The 26,636-nt window shown below is 50.7% G+C and overlaps 1 protein-coding gene and 1 long non-coding RNA gene across 18 annotated transcripts in view; one reads left to right on the top strand and one right to left on the bottom strand.

Moving 5' to 3' along the window:
• RMDN3 (regulator of microtubule dynamics 3) overlaps nucleotides 1-26,636 on the top strand; it is a 34,869-nt gene that overhangs the window by 7,472 nt on the left and 761 nt on the right. For 2 of the 15 annotated variants that reach the window (XM_045395314.3, XM_045395313.3), the window contains exons 3-13: nucleotides 6,913-7,106; nucleotides 9,559-9,751; nucleotides 10,169-10,312; nucleotides 16,393-16,678; nucleotides 17,494-17,596; nucleotides 23,159-23,219; nucleotides 24,742-24,817; nucleotides 25,286-25,363; nucleotides 25,608-25,706; nucleotides 25,989-26,042; nucleotides 26,126-26,206. In XM_045395314.3, coding sequence (XP_045251249.2) covers nucleotides 6,913-7,106; nucleotides 9,559-9,751; nucleotides 10,169-10,312; nucleotides 16,393-16,678; nucleotides 17,494-17,596; nucleotides 23,159-23,219; nucleotides 24,742-24,817; nucleotides 25,286-25,363; nucleotides 25,608-25,706; nucleotides 25,989-26,042; nucleotides 26,126-26,206 — 1,369 coding nt within the window. Of the gene's footprint in view, nucleotides 1-1,275; nucleotides 1,365-3,604; nucleotides 4,232-4,810; nucleotides 5,458-6,443; nucleotides 6,697-6,912; nucleotides 7,107-9,558; nucleotides 9,752-10,168; nucleotides 10,313-16,392; nucleotides 16,679-17,493; nucleotides 17,597-23,158; nucleotides 23,871-24,741; nucleotides 24,818-25,285; nucleotides 25,364-25,607; nucleotides 25,707-25,988; nucleotides 26,043-26,125; nucleotides 26,207-26,636 lie in introns of those variants that run through there. The other 13 variants (XM_045395311.2, XM_073995523.1, XM_045395310.2 and 10 more) reach the window with 13 other exon arrangements.
• On the bottom strand, nucleotides 906-6,372 carry LOC107130189 (uncharacterized). 3 transcript variants are annotated; one of them, XR_006699286.2, is made up of 3 exons: nucleotides 4,960-6,372; nucleotides 3,099-3,646; nucleotides 906-1,486 (listed from the first exon to the last, which is right to left on the bottom strand). It is a non-coding gene; the product is annotated as an uncharacterized lncRNA (long non-coding RNA). The 3 variants fall into 3 exon arrangements; XR_012414794.1 differs by having other exon boundaries at nucleotides 906-1,460; nucleotides 4,960-5,231; XR_012414793.1 differs by having other exon boundaries at nucleotides 3,099-3,278; nucleotides 4,960-5,231.

Below are 26,636 nucleotides of genomic sequence, written 5' to 3'. Positions count from 1 at the left end.
TTTCTGCCACAGCTGAGAACACACTGTCAAAATGGCAGGGTGTGCTGTCGGTCATGCCTTTTCTTCCTTCCTGCATTCAGCTTTTATGGATGCTTTTGCATTAGAGCTGTGCCAGGCACAGGGGACCTGGGATGAATCAGGAATGAACCCCGTCCTGGAAGAGTGGGTAGTGCAGTGGTGTAGACAGACTAGAAAGCGAATTATCACAGAACAGAGTATAATGGGCCTGGCGCAGTGGCTCACGCCTGTAATCCCAGCACTTTGGGAGACTGAGGCGAGCAGATTACTTGAGGTCAGGAGTTCGAGACCAGCCTGACCAACATGTAGAAATCCGGTCTCTACTGAAAATACAAAAAGTAGCCAGGTGTGCGCACGCCTGTAATTCCAGCTACTCAGGAGGCTGAGGCAGGAGAATCCCTTGAACCCAGGAGCGGGGGCGGAGGTTGCAGTGAGCCGAGGTCACTCCACTGTACTCCAGCTTGGGCAAAAGAGCAAAACTCTGTCTAAAAAAAAAAAAAAAAGGATAATGGAGGCAGTGGAGCCATGGAGCCACAGGAGCAAAGCAGGGTGAAAAGCTTAATTTCACCAAGGTGGTGGTCTGGGAAGGTTTCCAGAGAAAATGAATTTTTATTTCCTCCAAAATAAAGTATATATATGTTTTTGTTATTGTTTTTATTTTGAGAGGAGGCTTCACTCTGTCGCCCAAGCTGGAGTACAGTGGCAACATCTTGGCTCACTGCAACCTCCACCTCCCGGGTTCAAGTGATTCTCCTGCTCAGCCTCCTGAGTAGCTGGGATTACAGGCACGCACCACCATGCCTGGCTAATTTTTGTACTTTTAGTAGAGACGGGTGTAAAGGTAAACTGAGGCTGGAGCCAAACCAGGAACGAAGACACAAGGCAAATGGCAGTGAGAATAGCTTTTATTAGGGCTTGCGGGCGAGGTTCCTCAGTCCAAAGGTGTGGGCCGAGGAAGTCGCGCTGAGGGAGGAGGGTGGGGGCTTCTTATAGCCTGAGAGGTAGGGAAGCTGGTTGTGCAAACAGGGCCTGGGGGGTCTTGAAACTACTAGGGCAGGAGTTGAGTAAGGGTCATGAGGAAGGGGTCTTTGGAAACTGTCGACGGAAATTGCTGTTGACGAACTTGTGGAATGCAGGTGAGCTGCAGGTCATGGGGGAGTGTGACTGCCCAGCCGGAACTCTGACGCATGTAAGTCTGAGGGTGTGTACAAGGGTGAAGGGAGTCTTTAACAAAAGGCCTGCTAGCCGGGTAACGCTGCCATGTTGGGTCTAGATTCCTGCCTAACATTCCGACCTCTTTCTAATAAGAAAATGGGGCGACGTGTTCCTCCGGCTGCTTCCTGCTGGTATGGGTCATCGTGGGGTTTTTCGGAGGTCGGAACTTGGGTATAGGGGTGGAGCAGCTGATTGAAAGTGACCTGGGAGACTTCTTTCATGCGGTCCTGGATGAAGTGGAGGACACAGGGAGCTATGAGTAGCAAGAAGCCAATGATTAGTAAGGGGCTTAGAAAGGGTAGGACTTAACCGGCCACAGATGACTGCCACCACCTAAGTAAGGGCCTCTTGGGTAAGTTCGGTGGCAGCCGCCAGGGCTCGCAGACAAGGTTGCCAGCCCTGGACTGTGGGATCTAACTGCTTGGAGAGATAGGCCACAGCCTGGTATGTGGATCCAACCGGCTGGGCTAGGAGGCCAGTGGCTACCTTCTGGCACTCCTCGGTGAATAGATGAAAGGGCTGAAGGGGGTTGGGGAGAGAGAGCAGGGGCAGAAAGGAGACAGTCCTAAAGCTTCTTGAAAGAGTTGGCGACCAAGGAGGGGTCGGACAGCGGTCTGGTGGGTGTCTCCCTGGCAGCCTGGTAGAGGGGCTTGCCTAGGACCCCGAAGCTGGGAATCCAATGCCTGAAATACCCTACCAGTCCTAGGAAGGACAAGATCTCTTCCGCATCCTGAGGAGGCTGGAGAGTTTTAATGAGGCTTATTCTATCTGCCGTAAGGCTTTTTGTAGTGGGTGTGAGTAGTATGCCTAGGTAGGTGACAGAAGGGGTGCAAAGTTGAGCCTTAGCCAGGGTAACCCAATAACCTCAGTTGCCTAGAAAACTTAGAAGTGTAGCAGTGTCTGCAAGGGAGCACTCCCAGGAAGGACTACATAGTAATAGATCATCTACGTATTGTAGAAGGGTGCTATGGGTTAGGGGGCAGAGGAAGATGTCCTGTGCCAGTGCCTGTCCGAAAAAATGGGGGCTATCTCAGAACCCTTGAGGCAAGACAGTCCAGGTCAACGGGGAAGAAACATGAGTGTCTGGGTCCTCCCATGTGAAGGCAAACAGAAAGTGGCAGTCTGGGTGGAGAGGGATGGTAAAGAAGGTATCTTTCAGGTCAAGGCCAGTGAAATGAGTAGGGTCAGGGAAACTCGTGAGAGGAGTGCATATGGATTAGGAACTACTGGAAAGGTAGGGACGACTGCCTCACTGATGTAGGTCCTGCACGAGGCGATAGTCCCCAGAGCTTTTCCGTACAGGCAGGATAGGAGTATTGCATGGTGAGCTGGCAGGAACTAGAATGGGCTGTCGGAGCAGGCATGTAATGATAGGTTTTAATCCCTGTCGATGTTCAAGGGAGATAGGGAACTGGGGTCTAGACGGGAACTTGGAAGGGTCTTTTAGCCGGATGTGGACCGGAGTGTGGTGCTGGGCAATGATCAGGGTGGAGGTGTCTCACACCTTAGGGTTAATGGGGACTGGAAACGGGAGTGGGGGGTCAGCCTGGCGGGGTTTGTCAGGTGAGAGGAGGGGGAAGAGGAACGCGAGGTGTGGGGAGGGGTTGGGTCGGAAGTGAACTGAGGCCCTAGCTTGGAGAGGAGATCTCGTCCTAACAAGAGGACTGGGCACGAAGGAATGATAAGAAATGAGTGCGAGAAGAGGGAGCCATCCAAGCGGCAAGACAGAGGAGGAGTCTGGCGGTAGGTGGAGGGAGTGCCATCAATTCCCATGACCGTGACAGTGGAGGGGTGGCTGGGGCCACTAAAGGAAGGTAAAACAGAGTAGGTAGCCTCCGTGTCCATAAGGAAGGATATGGACTTACCCACTACCTGGAGCATAACCCCGGCTCGGCGAGAGTGAGAGGGGTCCCCGAGTCTGGGCCTCTTCAATCTTCGTCAGTGTCGAGGAGCTGGAAGGCGCCTCCAATACCTGGAGGAGGGTCGTCACGTGAAGGCGCAGCGACCGTCCTTAGGTTGGGGCAGTCTGACTTCCAGTGGCCCATCTGCCGACAGTTCGGACAGGGGTGAGTTGACTCCTTTGGGTTAGGGCACTGCCTGGCCCAGTGGCTGTCGTTGCCGCACTTGAAGCAGGCACCAGATGGCGCTCGGGGAGTACCTCCTTTCTGGGAGCTCCTGGAGCCGGCCAGCCTCAGGGCTGCTACCAAGGCCTGGGTTTGGAGTTGTACCTTCAGTTTTAGCCTGGCCTGTCGTTGGGCCTCAGCTGCTTCCTCCCTGGAGTTGTAGACCTTGAAGGCCAGTTTGACTAAGTCCTGGATGGGAGTTTGAGGGCATTCCTCCGCCTTTAAAAAATTTTTTTTTTGGATATCAGGGGCCGACTGAGAAATGAAATATGAGGCCAAGATGGTTCCTCCTGCAGGGGAGACAAGGTCAAGGCGGGTGTACTGAATAAGTGCCTCAGTCAGCCCGTTAAGAAAAACAGCTGGATTTTCATCTGCGCCTTGGACTACCTCCTTTAGTTTGTTAAAGTTGACTGATTTGTTAGAGGCTGCCTGCATGCCGGCAAGAAGGCACTGAACCATCATGTCTTGGCGGCAGCGGCAGCCTGCCTGCCCCACCTGGTAGTCCCAGTTGGGCTCAGCCGAGAGCACTGCCTGGCATGGCAGGGTCAGTTAAATGAACCTGGTTAGCATGCTGCCTGGCTGCCGCTAGGATGCGTTCCTGCTCCTCAAGAGACAGGGTTGAGGTCATAACGACATGAAGGTCGTGCCAGGTGAGATCATATTCCTGGCATAGACACCTAAACTCTTTGATATAACCAGTAGGATTGGCCGAAAAGGAGCCTGCACACTCCTCAACCTTAGACAAGTCTGCCAATGAAAACGGCACATGGACCCAGACTACTCCTTCGGCGCCTGCCACCTCTCATAAGGGACACAGGAGGTCGGTCCTGGACCGAGTATGGGCTGAGACAGGCGAGGAAGGGGAGGAGGTGGAGGTAGGTGAGACAGAATCTGTCGGGTTTGGTAAGGGCACAGGAGGGGGGGAAGGGTGGGGCGGCATTGACAAGGATGGGGATAACGGTGGGTCAGGGTAAGGAGGAGGTTGGGCAGGAGACCGGAGGGGTGGCCAGGATAGGGTGTCAGGAGGCTCAGAAAAAGAGGAGTAATCATCCCTCTCCTTGCCCGAGGGAAAATACTTTGCGAGCAGAACTTGAGCTAACGAGCATTGGGCGCAGAGATCTGGGCGAGAACGCAAGTCCCAAAAGGCCTGAACATAGGGTATCTCGGACCATTTGCCTAGTCTCTTGCAGAAGTTGGTCAGATCTGTGAGAATGTTAAAGTCTAGAGTGCCTTCTGCAGGCCACTGAGACTGATTATCCAATTTATACTGCGGTCATGCTACTGTGCAGAAGAAAATGAGCCGCTTTTTTTTAGGTCTTGGCTGAGACTTAAAGTCTGGAAATTAGCCAAGAGGCACCTCAGAGGGGATTTTCCGTCTGGTTTGGACTGGGTAGTTCCCATGGTCTTAAGGCGGGCAGTCCGGAGGCAATGGGAGCGTCCTCTCACTGCCACGCGGAGTGCGGGGTATGGTGGCTTCCGGGGAGGTTGGACGTCTCCTAGTCCCTGGTGCTGAGGTCACAGCTGACGGGAGAGAGCCCCTGACACGGCCGTGCGTTTCGGACAGGGACTCCCGGAGGGAGCCTTCAGGACGGGGGAAACTTACCCAGCAGTGATCGAATTGAGTCTTAAATTTGGTGAGACGGCGCCAGGCTTGAGGAGGGGATCCCAGCTCGGGGAGAGGAGAGGCTGCCCGACCCAGCAGGGGTCTGGGGAGGGGGTCTCCTCCCTGGTTTCGGCACCAAATGTAAAGGTAAACTGAGGCTGGAGCTGAACCGGGAACGAAGACACAAGGCAAATAAATGGCAGTGAGAATAGCTTTTATTAGGGCTTGCGGGCGAGGTTCCTCAGTCCAAAGGTGTGGGCCGAGGAAGTCGCGCTGAGGGAGGAGGGTGGGGGCTTCTTATAGCCTGAGAGGTAGGGAAGCTGGTTGTGCAAACAGGGCCTGGGGGGTCTTGAAACTACTAGGGCAGGAGTTGAGTAAGGGTCATGAGGAAGGGGTCTTTGGAAACTGTCGACGGAAATTGCTGTTGACGAACTTGTGGAATGCACGTGAGCTGCAGGTCACTGGGCGTGTGACTGCCCAGCCGGAACTCTGACGCATGTAAGTCTGAGGGTGTGTACAAGGGTGAAGGGAGTCTTTAACAAAAGGCCTGCTAGCCGGGTAACGCTGCCATGTTGGGTCTAGATTCCTGCCTAACAACGGGGTTTCGCCAGGTTGGCCAGGGTGGCCTCGAAATCCTGACTTCTGTTGCCCAGAGTGCTCATGGCTCATTGCAGCCTCCACACCCTGGGCTCAAGTGATCCTCCCATCTCAGCCCCCAGGGTATGTGGGACTACAGTCACATGCCACCACCGCAGGCCTCCTGTACTCTTACATGTATACAGTAACTCACAATTAAAGCGTAAAGAAATATAAGATCTAGTCAAGGGTATTGGGAGAACTGGCCTAGAACTTTCTTCTTTCACTAAAGAAAATTTTAACTCTTAAGAAATATTCACAATACAATCGTCATCGTAGTCCATAAAATCGGTCTTTTTAGTTGCCAAAATTAGAAGTTGCATACAATTACAAGAGTAAAATAGAATTATAAAACGGTACGTTAGGTTTAAGGTTTATGGCCGGGTGCGGCGGCTCACGCACTTTGGGAGGCCGAGGCAGGCGGATCGCTGGAGACCAGGAGAGCGGGACCCAGTCTCTACAAAATAAAAATAAAATGTGGGGAGAGGGTGACGTTTTCCAGGTATAGAGGGGAGGTCCGGGCAGAAGCGCAGGGAGAAAGTGTGAATATGCTGAGCGTATTCCGGGAGCAGCAAGTAAGCCGGTGTGACCGGAGGGAAATGGAGGCCTGGATGCCGGACGGTGAGGGTGACTGCGCCAGCGTCCGCCCAAGAAGTCTCCCCGCTTTCCCGCCTTTCCTCAGCCTTCGGACCCTTTTTGCTTTCCTTTTGCGCTGTGCTGACTCCGCCCCTCCGCCGGCGCCCGTGGCCTCGCTCCTGAGGGAAACAGGCCGGGGGTGGGGCCGGCGTGGTCATCTCCGTGCGCCTTCCCTCAGGGCGCCGAGCCGCTGGCGCCGTCTGTCTGACGTCACGGTCACTGACAGCGTGAGCCCGCGGCGGCTGCTGCCATGGTGGCTGGCGGCCGGGTAAGGTTTTGAGTGGGTCTCCTGCCAGGCCAGAGCGCGTTCCTGGGCCGCAGGGGAAGGCCGGGAGTTTGCAGCCAGGGCGGCGGGTTTGTGGTCTGCAGTGTTGTGAGGCTGAGGTGGAGGGTTGAAGGCCCAGAAGCCGTACTCTGTGACCCGGATCGGAGGATGTGCTGGAGGGGTGGCTATGTCCAGGCTGGGTGAGGGGAGCGGCAGTGGGGCCCAGGGGGCTGGAGGAAGCCTTAGGGTTCAGACTGGGATGCAGGTAGTCAGGAGCTCAGGGTTTGGGCAAGGGGGTACCTGCCGGGGTTCTGCCTTGGGGGTGGGTTTACCAGACTCACGAATCTCTCTCTCTCCCTACGCCCGCCCGCCCGCCCGCCCGCCCGCCTGCTCCCGGTGGCTTCTGCTGGCCGCAGGTGCAGCATGTCTAGACTGGGAGCCCTGGGTGGTGCCCGTGCCGGGCTGGGACTGTTGCTGGGTACCGCCGCCGGCCTTGGATTCCTGTGCCTCCTTTACAGCCAGCGATGGAAACGGACCCAGCGCCATGGCCGCAGCCAGAGCCTGCCCAACTCCCTGGACTATACGCAGACTTCAGAGACCGGACGCCAGGGTAGGAGCCCGTCTCCTGAGACCGCGGTCACTGCAGACTGATGGGCCTGGGGTCTAGGCTGCTTTTGGTGGAGATTGTGGGACAGGGCAACGTAGAGAAGCGCCTTAGGGTTTCACTTTTTTGGAAGCTTGTTGAAAAAGCAGTCGTGGGGCCGGGTGCGGTGGCTCACGCCTGTAATCCCAGCACTTTGGGAGGCCTAAGCGGGCGGATCACCTGAGGTCAGGAGTTCAACACTGGCCTGACCAACATTCAACCAGATGTCAACATGGTGAAACCCCATCTCTACCAAAAATACAAAAATTAGCCGGGCGTGATGGCGCGGCCTGTAGTCCCAGCTACTGGGGAGGCCGAGGCACGAGAATCGCTTGAACCCAATAGGCAGAGGTTGCAGTGAGCTGAGGTTTCACCACTGCACTCCAGCCTGGGCGACAGAGTGGGACTCCGTCTCAAAAAAAAAAAAAAAAAAAAAAAAAAAAGGCAGTCATGGTTTTCTCTACTCTTTACCCTGTATTCCCAAGCAAGTATATTTCAAAAAGACTGCTTAGCTGCTTAGCTTTCACTTTTAGTTCTGGCCACACTAGTGCTATGTGGGTGTTAAAGGCACTTGCTTAGTGTTGGGTGAGGTGTGTAATAAGTAGAGAGAATCCAAAAGAGGGCAAAAAGAATAATCTTGTAGGGATTAAAAGTCTTCAGGCTTATGTATTAAATCATATATTTGAATTTGGAGACAACTTGGAAACTATCTCATTCAAGTTTTTTTGTTTGTTTGTTTTGTTTTTTAATCCCTCCTATGAGGAAACCAAGATTTAAAAAGACTGTGTAACTTTCCTGAGGCTGTCACAGATTAAGTGGCAAGGTTGGGCCTGTTGGGCCTGGTCACCTGGTCCAGTGGAGTTTCTAGGGCATAGGGCTAGGAGCACGCTTAATGCAATTGAAGCTGAATGTGGCTGGCAGCCCGCACAGCTGAAATGAGTAGTTCTTTCAAATTTGCAGATTTGTTAATTCATTTGCGCAAAGGATCTAAGGGCTGGTTCAAACTACTACCATATTTGTGCAAGAGGAGTGTTTTTTTCTTTTCTTTTCTTTTTTTTTTTTTTTTTTTTTGAGATGGAGTCTCACTCTGTTGCCCAGGCTGGAGTACAGTGGCATGATCTTGGCTTACTGCAACTTCCACCTCCCTGGGTTCAAGTGATTCTTATGCCTCAGCCTCCCAAGTAGCTGGGATCACAGGTGTGCGCCACCATGCCCGGCTAATTTTTGTATTTTTAGTAAAGATGGGGTTTCCCCATGTTGGCCAGGCTGGTCTCGAACTCCTGGCCTCGGCCTCCTAAAGTGCTGGGATTACAGGCGTGAGCCACCACACCTGGCCAAGAGGAGCGTTTACATTATCTCACTCCCACGCTAATTGGAAGTGAGTGTTTTCTCTGATTGCCAGTGTTAGATGGTTTGGAAAAGTTAGTTCTGGAGGAGTCTTCAAAGAGCTATCACCTTAGATTGCAACTGATTGTCAGCACTTTATAATCTGGTGGTAATCTAGTATTGCAGTGTGCTTCCTTCCCTTGTATTTTGTTTGTTAATTGCTTCGCAGTAGTCTTTCTTCTGAGATTAGAAGTGGCCACATTCCCAGAGATCTTTATTGCTCTACATTCTTGAGCATTATTGGATGTGTGTTGTGGCCTGGCCTAGTTTTTTTTTTTTTTTTTTTAACCAGATTTCCTTAAAGAAGGGATTTATGCTTGCCATATTGTGGGGTCCTGCCTCTCTGGTTTCCTTTTTGTTTTTGCATTTTTCAGTCCAGTTACCATAGGTGGCTGTCACTTTGCTACCATTTCACTGCTGGAATTTACTCAAAAGAGTGAGGCCTAGGGTTGGGTCAGCAGGGCTTAGTAATGGTGTGTTTCTGAGGCGGTTTGGATGGGCTTTTTCTGGTGTACCTCTTCTCTTAGCAACTGCCCCCTTTCTCCTAGTCCTTCTCTGATACACTAAATGAAGTTCTGGGAGAAACTCCCAAGTTTTCCCTACTATCGTTTGTGAAGTGAGAGATCAGAATGTGATGGAGCTCAGTTTTAGTTTTAGTTTTGCTGTGTGGTTGGTTTTGACTCCCTGGTATTGGGCACTATACGGTGAGGTAAAGGTTTTTTTTTTTACTCTAGCAGGACAGCTGTCCTCCTTCAGATTCCACACTCAGGCAAGCATTTTACATTATCTGTCGTGGTGTGCAGCATTCCTGAAGGGCCCTGGTATGGAAGGTTCTTGGGGCAGAGGACTCTTGTTTAGAGATCTCTGGGTAGTTTCTTGGGACTTGTTACCATGACCGGCTGTGAACGTCTGCTACCTGAGCGTCACTGGGCCTTCTCTTCCAATGGAAAGCAGGTGTTCTTGAATTCTAGGTGTGAGATCTCTTCCCCACTATATTCCTGGGTGTCACTGGCTCCCATTCTCCTTCCTTCAGTGATGCTCTTGCGGGCTGTCTCAGGTGGGGCTGGAGATGCCGCAGTGCTGCCCAGCCTTCCACGGGAAGGACAGGAGAAGGTGCTGGACCGCCTCGACTTTGTGCTGACCAGCCTTGTGGCACTGCGGCGAGAGGTGGAGGAGCTGAGGAGCAGCCTGCGAGGACTTGCCCGGGAGATTGTTGGGGAGGTCCGGTGAGTAATGCAGCTTCCTCTCCCGCTTTATCCCTCCCCTGCAGCTTTTCCAGCTGAGGTGTGTTCTGGCCTTTGCTTTCTGTCTCTAAAGAAGAAACCAGTTTTATAGCTTCTAGCCTAATCTGGGTGGAAGCTGTACATTTGGTACCTCGCCTTGCACATGCTCCTTGCTGCTTCTGGACTCTCATGGTTGATCTGTTGTAGCAGCTGAAATGCTCTGTTTGCCTAACCTAGTCTGTCTGTGTGGTCTGGGCCCAGGGAGCTGCCCTTCTTACCCTCCTGAGGGTTAGAGACCTAGGATTTTCTCTGCTTTTGGCCCTTTAATGAGGAGTAGTAGTAAGAGGCACCCCATGGTGAGCAGAAAGACAGGCTGGATGGGACCTAATGGTACCCTTCGGGATGGGGCCTGCTTTCCAGATCCCACATGGAAGAGAACCAGAGAGTGGCTCGGCGGCGAAGGTTTCCGTTTGTCCGGGAGAGGAGTGACTCCACTGGCTCCAGCTCTGTCTACTTCACGGCCTCCTCGGGAGCCACATTCACAGATGCTGAGAGTGAAGGGGGGTGAGTTGTCTCTCCTGGAGGCAGTTATGGCTACAGCCAGGTGGTGTTTTGTAAAAGTATTATCAATGGAAAATCCAAACTAAGCTGCTGCAAATAATTTTTGGAACAGGTAAGAGTATAATAAATACAGAAGAGTTGAAACGAAAAACCCATCCAATTTATGTCATTCAGACAAATGTAGATGTTAATAGCAGTTATTGCTTACATCTGTTATCTTAGTTTATTACAAAGTTATGATATATTATTTGGGCATTTTTCTGTGTTATCACAAGGACTTGATAAGCATTGTTTGACTTTGTTCCTTTCCTTGGGTGGCCGAGCTGTTGTACCTAGATGTCTAAGCACGAAGCATGCTTCTCCCTGGGAGTCACTCTCTTCCCACAGGGGAGCCTTGCCTGTGATCTTTTGCATTTTTACAGGTGGGAGGTGGATGTCCTGAGTTCTTAGTGGCCCAGGAGGGCTGACGATAGGCCTTTCTTTGAGGCGGGGCAGGTGGCAGGAGTCTGGTGGACAGCCTCCTCCAAGTCTGGTCATGCTAAGGGCGTTTTGAGTTTAAACCACTAGCACCACTTTGAAACTTTGGTCCCAAGGATAGAGTCCGATGTTGTCACTAGCAGCATCTGCCCTTGTCTGCTGCTAGCTCTGATCATTCAGGTAGCCTGTGTGAGGCCTAGAGGCCGATTTCTCCTTGTCCAGCCTTTTTCTCAAGGGAAAGACTGGTGCAGAGAACAGCCAAGTTTTATGCTGGATCAGAGAAATTAGCTCTAAGCAGGCAAATGGAAACTAGAAGTTAAAATCAGTCAGTTAAAACCAGGCATGGTGGTGGCTCATGGTAATCCCAGCACTTTGGTAGGCCGAGACAGGAGGATTGCTTGAGTTCAGGAGCTTGAGACCACCCTGGGCAAGGCAGCAAGACTACATCTCTACATAAAGTAACTACCTGGGGGAGGCCAAGGTGGGCGGATCACCTGAGGTCAGGAGTTTGAGACCAGTCTGGCCAACATGCTGAAATCCTGTCTACTAAAAATACAAAAATTAGCCAGGCGTGGTGGTGCATGCCTGTAATCCCAGCTACTCGGGAGGCTGAGGCAGCAGAATTGCTGGAACCCAGGAGGCGGAGGTTTCAGTGAGCCGAGATCATGCCACTGCACCCCAGCCTGGGAGATAAGAGTGAGACTCCATCTCAAAAAAAAAAAAAAAGCTGGGCATGGTGGCATGGGCTGGTAGTCCCAGCTACTTGGGAGGCTGGGAGTTTGAGGCTGGAGTGAGCCATAATTGTGCCACTGCACTCCAGCCTGGGTGACAGAGCAAGACCCTGCCTCAAAAAAAAAAAAAAAAAAAAAAGTAAATACTAGGTGATAGGAATTTTTCAGCTCCATTATAATCATATGTACCCACTGTTATATGCGCAGTCCATTGTTGACTGACACGTCATTATCACCAACGCTGGATTTGATGACTGCTCAGGGGCCTCCAGAAACCTGTGGAGTGGTGGCAAAGAGCTCTCCTCCTCCATGGGGGACTGCTGTTGCCTGGGTTGTCAGATCCCTATTATCTGTATTCTCAAGGGCAAGCAGAGGTGGCCCTTTTCTATTCAATTTACCTAAATGGCTCTGGGCCAAGAGATGCTTCCAGAAGTTGTGTTAAAGAGGGGGCAAAAATGAAATTAACATTTGATACATCTGAAGTGAAGAGAGAGATGGAGGAAGTAGTTGACAGTGGGCACTGAGATGTAAAAAACATCTCTGCAACCCAAGGAAGCAGGCCACTTGGGTGGGGAATTGATATTTGAACTCTCTAAGGAGGTGGAACAGAAGGAGAGGTCACAGCTCTGCCCCAGATCAAACACAACTTGAGGTCCTTCATGACTGTTTTTTGTTTTGTTTTGAGACAGGGTCTCACTCTGTTGCCCAGGCTGGAGTTCAGTGGCACCATCACAGCACAGCAGCCTCAACCCCTTGGGCTCAAGTGGTCCTCCTGCTTCAGCCTTCTGAGTAGTGGGGACTACAGGCATGTGCCACCATGCCAGCCAATTTTATTTATTTTTTTGTAGAGATGGGGTCTCACTATGTTGCCCAGGCTGGTCTTGAACTCCTGGCCTCAAGCAGTTCTCCCACATTGGCCTCCAAGTGCTGAGATTACAGGCATGAACCATCGCACCTGGTCCTCTTTGTGATGATTTAAAGAAGTTGTCCTAGGCCGGCGCAGTGGCTCAGGCCTGTAATTCCAGCACTTTGGAAGGCCGAGGCGGGTGGATCACTTGAGGTCAGGAGTTCAAGACCAGACGACCAACATGGTGAAACCCTGTGTCTACTAAAAATACAAAAATTAGCTGGGCGTGGTGGTGGGCGCCTGTAATTCCAGCTATTCCGGAGGCTGAGACAGGAGAATCACTTGAACCCAGGAGGTGGAGGTTGCTGTGAGCCAAGATTGCACCACTGCACTCCAGCCTGGGCAACAAAGACTCCACCTCAAAAAGATAAGTACAAACTTCTGGGGTCAGTGGGAGCCAGAGCAGTTAACCAGGGACATCTGTGGGACCTTCACTGCTAGGGGTGCTCACTGGGACTCCCAAGGCCACAAGGAGCAGGCCAGAGCTGCCAGACACCTGTGATGGGGCAAGGGGAGGGGTGGCTTTCTTAATTATAGCTCCATCAGGCTGTGTCCCATGCCCAGTCCCGTGGCATGACAGCAGGTGGTGGTGCAACACTCTGTGGTTGAGCTGGCTGCTCTCTAGGGCAGTGGCCGTGGTGAATGATTCTTTGTGCCATCGTCATTGCCATGTAGGTCAAGGGGGAGCTCTAGGAGTCTACAAACTGAAATGGCTTTGAACCTGTGTCTTGGGGCAAGGAGAGCTGCTTTGAGGGATGAAGGGCTGAGATTTGATGGGCTGCTTGATTTCACTGAAAGCTGTATTCCTTCTTCCAAATAACAACTTTGAGGTCTCAGGAGATTGAGGGTGGCAGAGGCAGAATCACTGTGCAGCTCTGTGAGCTTGTTCCCCGGGCATTGTACCAAACACAGCTTGAGTTCCCTGTCAGAACCCAACTTGCCCTAAAACACCAGCTCCTCCAGCAAGCCTTCCCAGGCATCTCAGCCAAGAGAGATTGCCTGCAGCCTCATCGTGAACACTCCTTCTTGGGCATTTATGGCCTCACTAAGTTGGGTCTTATCTCAAGGTCAGGGCCCATGTCATCTTTGAAGACCTCATACTCAGTCTCTAACATGGTTTAGGTAGAGTTAAGAGAAACTTAATTGCCAGGAGGAGAGATGTGCATAACTGAGTCCTTCATTACTGCTTAAGAGTGGCAGTCTCCTTGCTCAGAGGGAGCCTTGGGTCTCTGGTCCACTGTGGGAACTCCAGTCCTCCGGAGTGCACGGGACCAAAGGACCTTTTCAAAGGTCCCTGCTAGTCCCTGGCAGATCTCAAAAGCCTCAGGCTATGTTAAAAGGGTCACTTCTCTGTGGTAGATTTCTCCAAGGACTGGTTGGGTTAGTCCGGGAGGTGGAAGGTGAAAGAGAATGGTGTAAATGTGGTAGCCCTTGGCATGTGATTAATCTCTTCTGAGGCCCCAGTAGCTGCTCCAGGCGGTAGGCGTTTCAGATTGATGAGGAGAGTGCCTTAAAGTGGGGCTGAGATGCAATTAAAGTCCACTCTTTAAAGTGCCAGGTTCCCTGGAGCCTCCCTGCCTCACAGGGCTCTACCAGCTTTCACTCTGTTTGTGGCAGCAAGGCCCCCTGACCTCTCTTTTTGGCTTTGGGAGCTGGGCCTTTAGGATCCAGAGGGATGGCAGTATCACAGGTCAGGTCCCAGGGGATTCTGTGCTGATGCCTGGGCTCCAGCAGGGCTAGGTCCCTCCCTGGGGGTACTGGAGGCAGAGAGACTCCTGTTTGGACTCCTGATTGGCTGAGGCAGTCCTAAACCCAGCAAGAAATAGGGTCTCCCCCTCTTTCTAGCAAAGGGAGATGATGTGATTCCAGCTTTCTGTTCCAGATAAACCATCTATCCATTTTGCCTTTGGGACTGGCTGGGCAGAGAAGACTCTGGTTTGATTTTTCTTAATCTGTGGCAGGTGCAGTTGGGAGTTTCGGTTTCTCTAGGTTGCCTGTGGGTGGTCTCACTCATCAGTACCTAGGTTGGTTACAAAATCTAATGACACTTATCCTTCTGCCTTTAATTTCTAAAGGTGCTTTTTTTTTTTCCTAATAACTAAAGGGGAAAGATACTTGAATAACCTCTTAAAAAACAAAGGTGCGGTTAAGAAAGGTTTTAGGCCGGGCGCGGTGGCTCAAGCCTGTAATCCCAGCACTTTGGGAGGCCGAGACGGGCGGATCACGAGGTCAGGAGATCGAGACCATCCTGGTTAACACGGTGAAACCCCGTCTCTACTAAAAAATACAAAAAACTAGCCGGCCGAGGTGGCGGGCGCCTGTAGTCCCAGCTACTCGGGAGGCGGAGGCAGGAGAATGGCGTGAAACCGGGAGGCGGAGCTTGCAGTGAGCTGAGATCCGGCCACTGCACTCCAGCCTGGGTGACAGCGCGAGACTCCGTCTCAAAAAAAAAAAAAAGAAAGGTTTTAAATACCTTACAAGTTCTTGTAGTAGATATGTCTGGGGCCTCTTTTTTAGATGAGGCTGAAGCTCCTCTGTAAGCATGCTGTCAGCATGGACTGGGCATCCGGTCTGGTTGCTCACTTCCAGAGCCTTCAGAGCTTGCCGCCTTGTAGTTTCTGGACAGGAGGATAGCACTTCTGCCCTGACATTAGGCTATCATGTGTTGACTTTATTTGTAGGTGTGTGTGTCATCTCTCCTTCAATCCTGTTTTGCTCCAGCCACAGGGAGCCTACTCTCTTTTTTCTTTTTCTTTTTTTTTTGGACGGAGTCTCTCTTTGTAGCCCAGGCTGGAGTGCAGTGGCATGATCTCGGCTCACTGCAAGCTCCGCCTCCCGGGTTCACACTATTCTCCTGCCTCAGCCCCCGGAGTAGCTGGGACTACAGGTGCCTGCCACCACGCCTGGCTAAGTTTTTGTTTTTAGTAGAGATGGGGGTTTCACCGTGTTAGCCAGGATGGTCTCGATCTCCTGACCTCGTGATCCATCCACCTCGGCCTCCCAGAGTGCTGGGATTACAGGCGTGAGCCACCGTGCCTGACCTTGTGTTTGCTTCTGACCCCCAGAAGTCCTGCCTTTTCCCGTGCTCAGTCTTTATCTATTTTAGGCAATTAGGGAAAACACCCTAATCAACTGCTGGTGGCTGAGATCCAAGAGAAACTCAGCTTCCTCTTTAGTGGGTGCATCAGGGTTGGGGCTTCTTAGGAGCCACCTGGCATGTGGCAGCCCCACCCCCAAAACACCTTTTCAAGGGGTGGTTTGCATTGTCTTCCCCTTCTTCTGGTTGCAAAGTGATTCCTATCACCTCTCCTCACATCCTTAAGTTCTCAAGGTTACCAAGGGCTACTCCTGTTGCAGTTTAGGTTTGGTTGACTTGGGCCAGAGGTTATGTTTGTGGATGCATGTGGCTGCCCATGGTCTGAGGCTGCACCCACCCACATTGGTTCTGATAAGTGTCTCTGACTCATAAGGCAGAAATGAGCAGGGGCTTCTCACATTTGCCTTGACTGTCACGGGGCCCCAGCTGGTCAGCTACTCTTTCCTTCCCAGATCATTTTCCCAGCCCTTAGTTCCCATAGGAAGCTTTCTCTCAAATAATGATTTCTGCTGGCCATGGTGGCTCATGCCTGTAATCCCAGCACTTTGGGAGGCCAAGGTGGGCAGATCACTTGAGGCCAGGGGTTTGAGACCAGTCTGGGCAACATGGCAAAACCCCATCTCTACTAAAAATACAAAAAAATTAGGTGGGAGAGTTGCTTGAACCCAGGAGGTGGAAGTTCAAGTGAGCCAAGATCGAGCCACTGCACTCCACCCTATCTCAAGAAAAGAAAAAAGAAAAAAAATCTGCCCTCAAGAGGTATTTGGTGCTTTGGACAATGCCATGAAGAGTGCTGCTTTGGTGGTGAGGGATACAGACCCTAGGGGCTCTGAGCTGAATAATCCTCTTGTCCCTTACATTTCTCTGCCAGTTATACAACAGCCAATGCGGAGTCTGACAATGAGCGGGACTCTGACAAAGAAAGTGAGGACGGGGAAGATGAAGTGAGCTGCGAGACTGTGAAGATGGGAAGAAAGGATTCTCTAGACCTGGAGGAGGAGGCAGCTTCGGGTGTTGTGCCCAGTGCCCTGGAGGCTGGAGGTTCCTCAGGCTTGGAGGATGTGCTGCCTCTCCTGCAGCAGGCTGACGAGCTGCACAGGGGTGATGAGCAAGGCAAGCGGGAGGGCTTCCAGCTGCTGCTCAACAACAAGCTGGCGGTGAGGCTCCAGCTGCCTGCCTGCTTCTCCCTCCCTTCCTCCCTCCCTCCATCTGCTTCTGAGCCCTGGGGAATGAAGGCCCATGTGGTTACTGCCCCTACAAGGTGACATGGGACGAGAAATGGTGAGACAGCTGGTTCTGCATCTGTCTCCTGGGTTGCATATCCTCTTCTAAGGAGGCCCAGCATGGACCCTAGGGCCAGGGTACCGCTTGCCCCAGAGCTGCCTCCCCTCTGGGGATGGGGAGCGTAGTCCTCTGCCTTCAGTAGAGCTACTGCAGAAAGGACTGTACCTCTCACCTCTAGGGGGAAATGTGGAAAGAACTGTATTTTTTTTCTCCTCTTGTTTCCCTTGAGGCAGAGTCCAAGCTGCCAGCCCCATTACAAGTGACAACTGTGTAGGTCGTTCACCCACAATTCTCTTCTCAGGTTCAGACAAAAGTTATGCCCACCCAGGTATAAATGCCCCCCTCCGGAAGTTAGAAGTTTCCCTTTTCCTTTCACACTTTCTTCATGTGTCAGCAAAAGACCTCGTGCCTTATGACATCTTGGAGTTGACCTTTCCTCCCGCCAGTTCTAGAAGGCCAGAATGCCCTCTGTGATTGTGCAAGCTACTGGCTAGACAGAGAATGTGTCATACATTAACTGCATGTGGGAAGGGATGACTGGGGGGAAGACTGCCTGTAGGAGCTGGCCTGATATTGATTGTAACATACTAGCTTGGAAATTCAAACCTAGGGTGTGGGGGAAGGCCAGGGCCCCCATTCTCCACAGCTGAGGAAAAAGGGGCCTTACCTGTTTCCGTCTGGTCTTCAGTATGGAAGCCGGCAGGACTTTCTCTGGCGCCTGGCCCGAGCCTACAGTGACATGTGTGAGCTCACTGAGGAGGTGAGCGAGAAGAAGTCATATGCCCTAGATGGTAAGTGCTGACAGCTTCCTGTGGGAAGGTGACTGGTTCGGGGTGGGGCTGGCCCATCTGCGTGGGGAACCACCAAGATGCTGTCAGAGCAGTTGTGGCTCAGTTACCCACTAGGGACAAACTCTGGCTCCCCGAGACCCTTGCTTTCTCCTCTGGAGGAAGAGAGCAGTCTTTGTTTATCTGTATATCATGCTGATTAGTAACACACGTGCATATGTTTTTAGGAGTACTTGTATCCTATCAGCATTATTCGTTTTTCTCACTCTCTAGCCAGAGGGCAAAACCTTTTTTCTTAACCTGAGGTTTTTTTGCTACTTAGAAATCTGGTTTCAGTTATGAAGCCTGTGGGGCAGGTGTTCTAAGAATATGGGTAGCTTACACCGGGCACGGTGGCTCACGCCTATAATCCAGCACTTTGGGAGGCCGAGGTGGGTGGATCACGAGGTCAGGAGATCGAGACCATCCTGGCTAACACGGTGAAACCCCATCTCTACTAAAAATACAAAAAAATTAGCCAGGCATGGTGGCAGGCACCTGTAGTCCCAGCTACTTGGGAGGCTGAGGCAGAATGGTGTGAACCCAGGAGGCGGAGCTTGCAGTGAGCCGAGATCGCGCCACTGCACTCCAGCCTGAGCAACAGAGTGAGACTCCATCTCAAAAAAAAAAAAATAATAATAATATATATATAGAGAGAGCTAGCTTAGAAGACTCTGGAATCCACTTGGCAAGTCTATTGGCAAAGGCTCCACCCTGGAGGATAGGGTGCATCTGACCTGTGCCAGGCTCAGGGCTTGGCCTTGTCTGTCATGAGGTCAGTGAATCCTGGGACTTTCGAGACTGATGTGTCCTACTGAACTCCACACACTGAGTCAGGTACTATCAGTGGGTTTCTAGGTCTGTGGTTCAGTTAATATCTTTTTTTTTTTTTTTTTTTTTTTTTTTTTTTTTTTTTTGAGACGGAGTCTCGCTCTGTAGCCCAGGCTGGAGTGCAGTGGCCGGATCTCAGCTCACTGCAAGCTCCGCCTCCCGGGTTCACGCCATTCTCCGGCCTCAGCCTCCCGAGTAGCTGGGACTACAGGCGCCCACCACCTCGCCCGGCTAGTTTTTTGTATTTCTTAGTAGAGACGGGGTTTCATCGTGTTATCCAGGATGGTCTCGATCTTCTGACCTCGTGATCCACCCATCTCGGCCTCCCAAAGTGCTGGGATTACAGGCTTGAGCCACCGCACCCGGCCTTTTTTTTTTTTTTTTTTCAAACAGTCTTTCTCTGTTGCCCAGGCTGGAGTTCAGTGGCCTGATCTCGGCTGAATGCAACCTCCACCTCCTGGGCTCAAGCAATTCTCCTGCCTCAGCCTCCCCAGTAGCTGGGATTACAAACACATGCCACCATACCCGACTAATTCTTTTTTTTTTTTTTTTTTTTTTGAGAGGGAGTCTCGCTCTGTCGCCCAGGCTGGGATGCAGTGGCCGGATCTCAGCTCACTGCAAGCTCCGCCTCCCGGGTTTACGCCATTCTCCTGCCTCAGCCTCCCGAGTAGCTGGGACTACAGGCGCCCGCCACCTCGCCCGGCTAGTTATTTTTTGTATTTTTTAGTTGAGATGGGGTTTCACCTTGTTAGCCAGGATGGTCTCGATCTCCTGACCTCGTGATCCGCCCGTCTCGGCCTCCCAAAGTGCTGGGATTACAGGCTTGAGCCACCGCGCCCGGCCATACCCGACTAATTCTTATATTTTTAGTAGAGATGGGGTTTCGTCATGTTGGCCAAGCTGGTCTCGAACTCCTGGCCTCAAGTAATCCACCCACCTAGGCCTCCCAAAGTGCTGGGATAACAGGCATAAGCCACTGCGCCTGGCCAGTTAACTGTCTAAAACAGATTTGTTTACCTTTCTATTATAAGTACAGCCTGATAAATATTATTGAATCCTTGATAATGTATACTCTAACAATACCTCAAGGTTAATATTCTAAACATCTGTAGAATTCTGTCGATGGAGAAAGAACAGAGCAGTTGAGTAGGATGTGTCTGCAGACCCTCAGAAAAATTCCTAGAAGTTTTTTTTTTTTTTTTTTTGAGACAGTCTCGCTATGTCGCCCAGGGTGGAGTGCAGTGGCCGGATCTCAGCTCACTGCAAGCTCCGCCTCCCGGGTTTTTACGCCATTCTCCTGCCTCAGCCTCCCGAGTAGCCGGGACTACAGGCGCCCACCACCTCGCCCGGCTAGTTTTTTGTATTTTTTAGTAGAGAGGGGGTTTCACCGTGTTAGCCAGGATGGTCTCGAACTCCTGACCTCGTGATCCGCCCGTCTCGGCCTCCCAAAGTGCTGGGATTACAGGCTTGAGCCACCGCGCCCGGCCTAGAAGTTTTAACAAAAGATGCTTAATTATGATTACTTTCTCTTCAAAAGTTTCTATTTTCCCTCCTGAATTTCAGGTAAGGATTCCCAATCAGTTTTTGGGCTGATTTTTGGACTTGTCATGTCAACAACCTTTCCTTTCCCTCTTGATCATTGATCATCTCTTATTAGTGCTAGTAGCCAGCATGAACCCCAAAGACAGAAGTGGAGGCAGTGGTTAGAGGGACAGCATTTGGTTGGTCTGGCCTCCTGAGCTTAGCACCCATGGACAAATCTTTACCTGCTGGAGGTCAGATGACTATGGAATGTCTCTGAAGGTTCTGCTCTGAGATGACAGCCTTTAAGAATTATCCTTACTGGGTATAAAGTTTATTTCATTGTATCTCTACGAGCTGGACCACCAGGAGGTACTCATTCTGTGGGGTCTCAGGCAATGTCTTGTCTACAATGCTGTCTAGCTTGTCAGCAACTGGTTGTCTCATTCTGCTATTATTTTCCTAGTGAGGCAGTACTTTGAAGAGGGCAGAGAGAAATTCCCAAAGAGGCAGTGTCCCTCGTTGGTGGGGCCATGTGGTCCTTCTGTTTGGGAAGGATCCCAGCACTTTGGGAGGCTGAGGCAAGTGCATCACCTGAGGTCAGGAGTTCGAGACCAGCCTGGCCAACATGGCGAAACCCATCTCTACTAAAAATACAAAAATTAGCCGGGTGTGGTGGCACACACCTATAATCCCAGCTACTGGGGAGGCTGAGGCAGGAGAATCGCTTGAACCCGAGAGGCGGAGGTTGCAGTCAGCCGAGATCACGCTACTGCACTCCAACCTCCAACCTTGGCAACAGTGAGACTCTTGTCTTTTTTTTGTTGTTGTTATTGTTTCTTTTTGAGACGGAGTCTCGCTCTGTCGCCCAGGCTGCAGTGCAGTGACCGGATCTCAGCTCACTGCAAGCTCTGCCTCCCGGGTTTACGCCATTCTCCTGCCTCAGCCTCCCGAGTAGCTGGGACTACAGGTGCCCACCACCTCGCCTGGCTAGTTTTTCGTATTTTCAGTAGAGACAGGGTTTCACCGTGTTAGCCAGGATGGTCTTGATCTCCTGACCTCGTGATCCGCCCGTCTCGGCCTCCCAAAGTGCTGGGATTACAGGCTTGAGCCACCGCGCCCGGCCGAGACTCTTGTCTTAAAAAAAAATCCTATGTTGCAGTGTCTTCTCCAGTGCATAGGCATATGATGATCCTTATCTGGCAGTCCATAGGCTCCAGCCTCGATACTTTTATTTTTTTTTTTGTGACATAGTCTTGCTCTGTTGCCCAGGCTGGAGTGCAGTGGAGCAATCTCGGCTCACTGCAAGCTCCGCCTCCCAGGTTCACGTCATTCTCCTGCCTCAGCCTCCCATTTAGCTGGGACTACAGGCGCCTGCCACCGTGCCTGGCTAATTATTGTATTTTTAGTAGAGACGGGGTTTCACCGTGTTAGCCAGGATGGTCTTGATCTCCTCACCTCGTGATCCGCCCGTCTCAGCCTCCGAAAGTGCTGGGATTACAGGCGTGAGCCACTGCGCCCGGCCCAGCCTTGATACTCTTAAGTGACGCTTGTCAGAACTTTCATGTGTATGGGCTTTCATTTCTTTGTTAGAACACTAACCTAGAAAGCTTGGGTTAAGACTAAGTGAAAGTCATCCCTGGTCAGACCTCAGTCCATGTGGCTCTTGTGAAAGAGTTTTGGTCTAGAGCTAATTAATATTCTTGGATTGTGTATCCTTTTGAGAAGATATATATATATATTTTTTTAAGAGATAGGGTCTGGCTGTATTGCCCAGATTGGTCTTGAACTCTTGGTCCCAAGCTATCCTCTCCTTGGCCTCTCAAAGTTCTAGGATTACAGGTGTGAGCCAATGTACCCATCCCCTTTAGAGAATTTTATCAAAGCTGTGATCCCTCTCCCCAGTTACCTAAAATTTTATACAACTTGAGATCCATGGACACCACACCTCCAGAATAAGGTCTGTTGGGGACAATTTCTGATTGTGTTGGATCTTTTTTTTTTTGAGGCAGAGTCTCTCACCCAGGCTGAGTGCAGTGGTGCAGTCTTGGCTCGTTGAAACTTCTGCCTCAGCCTCTCGAGGAGCTGGGACTATAGGCATGTGCCAACACACCCGGCTAATTTTTGTATTTTTACTAGAGACAGGGTTTCACCATGTTGCTCAGGCTTGTCTCGAACACTTGATCTCAAGTGATCCACCCACCTCGGCCTTCCAAAGTGCTAGGATTACAGGCATAAGCCATCGTGCCTGGCTGGATCCTTTTATATTTCAAATGCTAAAATCTGCTTCAAGCACATCAGGTGGGCGTTATAAAAAGAAGGTAACGGCCGGGCGCGGTGGCTGAAGCCTGTAATCCCAGCACTTTGGGAGGCCGAGACGGGCGGATCACGAGGTCAGGAGATCAAGACCATCCTGGCTAACACGGTGAAACCCCGTCTCTACTAAAAAATACAAAAAACTAGCCGGGCGAGGTGGCGGGCGCCTGTAGTCCCAACTACTCGGGAGGCTGAGGCAGGAGAATGACGTGAACCTGGGAGGCGGAGCTTGCAGTGAGCCGAGATTGCGCCACTGCACTCCAGCCTGGGCGACAGAGCGAGACTCCGTCTCAAAAACAAAAAAAAAAAGAAAGAAAAAAAGAAGGTAACTTGGGTTTCTAATGACAGATGGGGAAGCCAAGGTGAAGCAGAAGTCATCCCTGAAGTCTTCCCTTAGAAGCCGTTTGCAGCCTTTTCTGAGACAGTCTCACTCTGTCACCTAGTCTGCAGTGCAGTGGTGCAATCTCGGCTCACTGCAACTTCTGCCTCCTGGGTTCAAGTGATTATCCTGCCTCAGCCTCCTGAGTAGCTGGGACTACAGGTGCTTGCCACCAAGCCCAGCTAATTTTTGCATTTTTGGTAGAGATGGGGTTTCACCATGTTGGCCAGGCTGGTCTCCAACTCCTGACCTCAGGTGATCTACCCGCCTCAGCCTCCCAAAGTGCTGGGATTACAGGCATGAGCCACTGTGCCTGGCTTGTTTGAGGCCTTTTATTCTGCTCAATTTCACAACTATTTCCAAACAAGTACAAGCTGGGTAGGGATTGATGAGAGTTAAAGCAGTCCTCTTCCCACAAGCCTTCCTATGAAAGTGTGCATAAGAGCTGTGTCAACTCTGGATCTACCTTTGTCCTACAGGAAAAGAAGAAGCAGAGGCTGCTCTGGAGAAGGGAGATGAGAGTGCTGACTGTCACCTGTGGTAATAACACCCTGCAGTGTCCTGGGAAGAGCCAGCAAGGGCCAAAGCAGAGGACAGCTCTTTCTTTTCTCTGCCTGGGCCACAGAGGCATTTTCCAAAGGATCCAGGAGAGGGAGCTCTGGCTTGTATTTCCACATGCCTCAGTCTACCCCTAGCCAGAGACAAGGGAAGTTTCTGGTAGGGGAGGTGGCTTGGGGATGAGGCAAGGGGGGAGTACAAGGTTTTTTCTGATGGGGCTTGGAGAAATGAGTAGCTTTGTAAGAGTCATCCTAGCTACAAAACTGGAGTTCTTAGCTCTCAGGAGGCTGGGACAATCTGCAGCTCCCCTATCCTGCACAAGCTCCTTTCCACTGTGTGATCCCTGGCTGCTGGTACTTCGGCTTCTTTGCTTGGTTTGTGTGAGGAAAAGTAGATGTGAGCTCACCCCTCCGGAAACATCAGAGGCAAAGTTCTGTCAACTTACCTGGGCCAGGGTGAACTCAAATCCTGGGGTCTGGTTCCAGCACCTGAGTTTTAGTGAAAATGTTCCTTTCCCACTGCCACCCTTGCTTTTCATGTCTCCACCCTCAGACTGTGAGCTAAGTGAGAGGCTGTGTTTCTCCATCTGTTGCTGAAACTTTTGTCTCTGCAAGGGTTCTTCTCAGAGGCCAGGTAACTGTTTCTTGGGTGTCACTGCTTCTCGGGGCTTCCAAGGATGAATAGCTATTCCTGAGGAACAGCTGTTTGGATTAAACATGGAAATGAGCCTCTAGAAGTGTCTGATACCCTCCAGATACTTAGCATATACATGAAAAAGCAACTTGGGCTGGTTACTCATCTAATGTCAACTGTGCTGCTAGGAACAATGCTGGGGGGATGGGGAAGTAAGACTTTGTTTCTGAAGACAGACCATGGGAAGCTGGCTGGCTGGTTCCCTTTGGGAGGGGCAATGTGGGGAAGAGGGCAAATGTAGGAGTTCTTTCTCTGATTCTGTTGGTTTCCAAGTTAACATTAGAAATTCCTAGAATATCCCCTCCCAATGTGACTATCCTAAGAAATTGTTTCCCAAGTCCCAGTGATACACCTGTATGCTTAAAAGCTAATGAGACCCACTTTTTTGTCTGCCCAGAAGATAAGTAGTATACTCAGGTCTCTTATACTTTCATGCTGATTATTTTGATGCTTTAAGTTTTTATTAATGCCTGTGGCTGTACTCTTTATGAGAGAGGGGAAATCTGGAGATACAGACTGAGAACTTGCATAAATATTCTTAAGTGTAAGAGAGATTTACTGTGGTGAATCCAGCTTTAATACCTAGAATACTTTGGAGACTTGTAAGCCTACCATTATCTACTAAAGAATACTAGTTGGGGCCAGAGGTCTGTGAAGAGAGGGGATTACGTAGAGATGAAAATTAGGTATTTTTAGCACTAGTTGAGGGTAGAGGGATAGGGGACAATGCAACTAGGCTGTGGGTGGGGCATCCATTCCTTACAGTGATGGTGCTCAGCCCTTGTCCCTGAGCTTGCTGCTTCCCCCCTAGGTATGCGGTGCTTTGTGGTCAGCTGGCTGAGCATGAGAGCATCCAGAGGCGCATCCAGAGTGGCTTTAGCTTCAAGGTGAGGACAGGCTTTTCCTCCTTCCTTGTGCTGGCCTATCCCAGATTCCCTGCTCCTTTCCGACTCCCTGCCAAAAGCTTTTCTACAGCCTCAGTGACTTGCCTCTTTTTTTTTTTTTTTTTTTTTTTTGAGACAGAGTCTCACTCTGTTGCCCAAGCTGGAGTGCAGTGATGTGATCTTGGCTCACTGCTACCTCTTGGGTTCAAGCGATTTTCCTGCCTCAGCCTCCCAAGTAGCTGGGATTACAGGCATGTACCACCATGCCCGGCTAATTTTTATATTTTTAGTAGAGATGGGGTTTCACCATGTTGGCCAGGACTAGTCTCAAACTCCTGACCTCAGGTGATCCACCTGCTTCAGCCTCCCAAAGTGCAGGGATTACAGGCATGAGCCACCGCATCCAGCCCTTGCCTCTCTTTTAGCAACTCTGGTGTCTGATGTTAGTTTATATTTACATTTTCCCCTTAGGAGCATGTGGACAAAGCCATTGCTCTCCAGCCAGAAAACCCCATGGCTCACTTTCTTCTTGGCAGGTGGTGCTATCAGGTAAGCTGCATTTCAGCACTTGACTTATTGGTCCTAAATGCCTTCTGATACTGATTTCCTTGCCAGGAAGAACAAGATCCTCAGCCTGGTCTGGCTCAGGTGCCCTTTCCTCTGAATGCTTATATTATTGGTGGTTGGACCCAGCCTTGTTTGACCCTATTTTCAGTATATCCCCAAAGATTAAAAAAAAAAAAAAAAAAAAATTTTAAAACCTCTTATACACACCTTGATCTTTTGGTGGCAGGTCTCTCATCTGAGCTGGCTAGAAAAAAAAACTGCTACAGCCTTGCTTGAAAGCCCTCTCAGTGCCACTGTGGAAGATGCCCTCCAGAGCTTCCTAAAGGTATCAGAGAGGGGCAGGTGGCAGGCAAAAACACCAGGGTAACCTTTTTTCCTAAGGACATTACTGAGACCCTTAATGGGAGGGGTTTTCCTGGTAGGGGGCAATTTTGTGTTTGCCTGTTCTATGGGAAAATCAGAATCACTTGCACAGCTTATCAAAAATATAGATTTCTTCAGACCCACTGAATCAGCCACATGGTTGGAGACTAGAAATCTCTAACAAACTTCAGCCTGATTAGAATATAGGAACCTCTTACTGAAATATCTTTGTCCCTTTTCCCAGGCTGAAGAACTACAGCCAGGATTTTCCAAAGCAGGAAGGGTATATATTTCCAAGGTAAACTCACTTTTCTACTTCAACATAGTTCTGGGAACTCCTGAAAGCACACAGTATCAGTTTTCACTGTTGTCTCTTTTCAGTGCTATAGAGAACTAGGGAAAAACTCTGAAGCTAGGTGGTGGATGAAGTTAGCCCTGGAGCTGCCAGATGTCACGAAGGAGGTAATGCTTTTTAAGTCGGGCAGATCACCTGAGGTCGGGAGTTCAAGGTCAGCCATAGAGAAACCCCGTCTCTACTAAAATTACAAAATTAGTTGGGCATGGTGGTGCATGCCTGTAATCCCAGCTACTCAGGAGGCTGAGGCAGGAGAATCGCTTGAATCCAGGAGGTGGAGGTTGCAGTGAGCTGAGATCATGCCACTGCACTCCAGCCTGGGCAACAAGAGCGAAAGTCCATCTCAAAAAAACAAAACTGCCTGTCATCACTGAATCATGTGACATTTTTAAGAAAAAAGTCTTTCCTAGAGGTCTTATTTCCCTAGGAAAAAGCGTCTACCTCTAGGGGGAAGAGACAGATTTAATAGGCTCCAGGCTATCCTGGGAAAGTAGGAAAAAGACTGTAGCAGAGCTCAGAAAGGAAGCAAAGGGCCCC

The sequence above is a fragment of the Macaca fascicularis genome, chromosome 7 (genome assembly GCF_037993035.2).
Source record: "Macaca fascicularis isolate 582-1 chromosome 7, T2T-MFA8v1.1".
Classification (NCBI taxonomy): Eukaryota; Metazoa; Chordata; class Mammalia; order Primates; family Cercopithecidae; genus Macaca; species Macaca fascicularis.
The sequence above is the reverse complement of the archived record's forward strand: the minus strand, read 5'-3'. Positions and strand labels throughout refer to the sequence as shown.